Raw genomic sequence first — 3,136 nt, forward strand, 5'->3', positions numbered from 1 at the left:
TTTGGAAGCGGGGGGGTGGGGGGAGGACCAGGGAGGATGATTCAACCACTCAACCACTAGATGTCGCTGAAAACAACAAATCCTACACACTGTGACTTTAATATAAAAGTAAAAAAAAACTTTGTACTTTTAAGCCCTTCAGAGGAAACATCCACCTGAAACAGACCAGAGTTTCTAAGAAGTTAAACTGGAATCATCTCTGTCCACCAGCTTTTATTTTTATTATTGGATGCCTGTTTGAGCTGATATCCACCTTCTCACCGAATTCTGGAAAAACGGAGCATTTACAAAAAGTTGTATTGTTTAAATTTACAGACTCAGACATCATCTCCCTGCAGTTAGACAGTGGTAACTGTGAGCAGGGAGCTTGGACACAGCATGTCCTCCTGGTTGTCCAGCCTGGTCCCATGAGTCAGCAGCTCCTCCACTGTCGTCCAGTCATCCAACAGCTTTCTGTTCCTCAGACGACTCAGCTTCCTTTGACTCAGTTCCAGGACCGTGTTGCACCTTCCCTCCGCAAACGGTCCAACTCCTCGGCTCTCCAGCACGGCGCCGTCCCCGAAAGAGGCTCCTCCCCTGCCAATGCTGTCTCGTACAGTCAAGCCTCTGGCCAGCAGCTGCTGCTGCTTTTGCTCGCGAGCCAACAGGAAGTGTTCCTTCCTCTCCGTCCGGCTCCAGTATCGACCCCGCAGCATGTCGGTGCTGGTCTCCTCGTCGGTGCTCATCCCGCTGCGCTCGTCGGCCAGCTGAGACGCCCGGTCTCTGAGCAGCTGGCTCCTGGTGATCCGTGACGCCGCGCTGGGCTTGTAGCTCGGGTTGAGCTTCGGCTGTAGACCACAGCTGGGGTTGGGGCTCGGATTCCCRTTCATTTGCCCCTTGTTGGCGTCGCATCCGGCCGCGGTTCCTGCCCCCATGTGGCCCTCCAGGGTGCTGTAAAGACCTCTGCCTCCCCCACCACCGTGCGACTGACGGCTGGCCGGCTTGGGCCACGTGTCGTTGACGTCTCCAGCCTGCGAAGGGTGGACGTGACTCAGAAGAGGCTGCTGCTCGCCGGCTCGGCTCCTCTCSAGCTCCTGCTGCCTCTCTCGTTCTTTCTCCTCCTGGATCTTTGCCTCCCTCTCCCTCTCCAGCTCTTTCTCCTTTTGCATTTGTCTTTTCTGTTCCAGCTCCCTTTCCAGCTCCCTTTCCCGTTCTGTCATCATGGGTTCAGGCATCAGGCCTCGTTCTTGGGAGTGCCACCAGTCACTGTGAGCAATCTGTCCATTGTTGTCGTAGCACCGCTCGTTGTTGTTGCTGGCACCTCTCATGTGCACCAGAGCAGCTGGATGTTGCTGGGGTGACAGAGCCATGCCTGCTGGACGGGCAGCCATCACGCCTGCCTCTAGCTCGCCTTCCTCTGGCAGTCCAGGTGGCAGGGCGCTTCGTGGCGCGCCCCCTCCACAGTAGTGCATCGTCGCTGCACAATAAGAAGGGGACGCTGGGTGGCTTGCCCGGCGGCGGTAYTCCTGCGGAGGAGGGCGATGGTGCATGGTCCGGCTCCTCCTCAGCACTCCCACCGAGCTGGAGCCCTGATGGTGGAACTGCTGCTGCATGGGTATGTGTGGACGTCGGTGGCTGGAGGGGGTGCTGCAGGTGGAGAGGACTGGTGCCGTCATTCGTGAAACGGCGGCATTGTTGGGGTTGAAGAGCGCTCCGCTGCTGGAGCTGTGCCGGTTCAGACAGGGTCTGTCAGTTTTATGGAACTGGACTGATGAAACCCTAGAAGTAAAAACATTGTAGCTGATTAATGTCACTGAAATATGGTCAAAGTCTGTAGGGCAGGGCTATTCAACTGGCAGAGTGACCAAAGTTTGGCCCGCCAATTGGTTCATTCATCTTTTAAGTCCAAACCTTCGGTTTTCTACTTTATTTACTGTAAGTTTTTTTAGTTAAACATAGACATGTTTGGTGTCTACAGAAACGTCAGGATCTTGACTCCAAGCTGGTAAAAAACATTTCTACGAACACTCAGGGCAGTTAAAATTACAAGTAGTTAAAGAGAAAACTATGAAAGTGAAAATAAAATTGGTTTAAAAATTTGGCAAATCAGAGATGTCAAAATAATATTTGTGTCAAATAGGAGGCATAATGTGTTCTTTTTGTTTTTGATATTGTTGTGGGGTTCCACAGGGTTCTGTACTGGGACCAAAGTTGTTTCTTCTATATATTAATGACTTGGTAACTGTCGGGGTTGTTTAAATGTGTTTTATTTGCAGACGACACTACATTTTTTTGCCTGGGTAAGAACATAAAACAGATGTTGGAAATGATGGAAATGGAATTTGTAAAATTACAAAACTGGTTTAATCATAATAAGTTATTAAATTTGGATAAAAAAATTACATGATATTTAGTAATAGAAAGAAAACAACTGGTGTTCCATTTAGAGTAGAAGGCGTTGAGAGAGTCAATGAGGTGAAGTTTTTGGGAGTTATCACTGAAGAAAAACTGACATGGAAACATCATGTAAATTACTTAAGAACAAAAATGCCAAAATCTATTGCAGTACTGTGTAAAGTTAAGGAGTTATTTAATGATAAAGCACTATTTACACTATATAATGCAATAATTCTTCCACATATGATTTATTGTATAGAAGTCTGGGGAAATGCATGTAAAACAATCACTAATCCTATTTTTATTTTACAAAAAAGAGCCATAAGAATTATCACAAGAAAGCATTACTATGACCCATCTAGTTCATTGTTTCATCAATTAAAATAATTAAAATTTTATGTGATGGTTGAATATCATATTCTGCAGGTTATGTATAAAGCTCAAAAAATGTGTTACCTTCAAACATCCAACCTAATTTTGTTAAAAGGGAAAGTTGCTATGATTTGATGGGACTAAATGTTTGTTAAACCTACAATCTGAACAAATTTGAAGGACAGATGCACTTCAGTGAACGGTATAAGACTATGGAATAATCTGGAAAATGATTATATAAACACTTGGTCAATTAATTCCTTCAAAAAAAGGATCAAAGTAAAATTGTTAAAGAAATGTGAAATTGTTTGATTTGTATTTGTATGAGTTACTGTTTGAGGAGCTGAATTTTTGTTTTTGTTTTATTTGGTTTATTATTGTTTGAAAT

At 45.6% G+C, this 3,136-nt stretch overlaps 1 protein-coding gene across 2 annotated transcripts in view; it reads right to left on the minus strand.

Annotated features, from left to right (window-relative positions):
- Positions 1 to 193: 193 nt before the first annotated feature.
- Positions 194 to 3,136, minus strand: part of LOC106522844 (uncharacterized) — a 10,085-nt gene continuing 7,142 nt past the window's right edge. For both annotated transcript variants that reach the window (XM_014016037.1, XM_014016036.1), the window contains one exon: positions 194 to 1,758. In XM_014016037.1, the coding sequence (XP_013871491.1) occupies positions 339 to 1,758 (1,420 nt within the window). In that variant the 3' untranslated portion in view covers positions 194 to 338. The remainder of the gene's footprint in view (positions 1,759 to 3,136) is intronic.

This window comes from Austrofundulus limnaeus, unplaced genomic scaffold (genome assembly GCF_001266775.1).
Source record: "Austrofundulus limnaeus strain Quisiro unplaced genomic scaffold, Austrofundulus_limnaeus-1.0 Scaffold137, whole genome shotgun sequence".
NCBI lineage: Eukaryota > Metazoa > Chordata > Actinopteri > Cyprinodontiformes > Rivulidae > Austrofundulus > Austrofundulus limnaeus.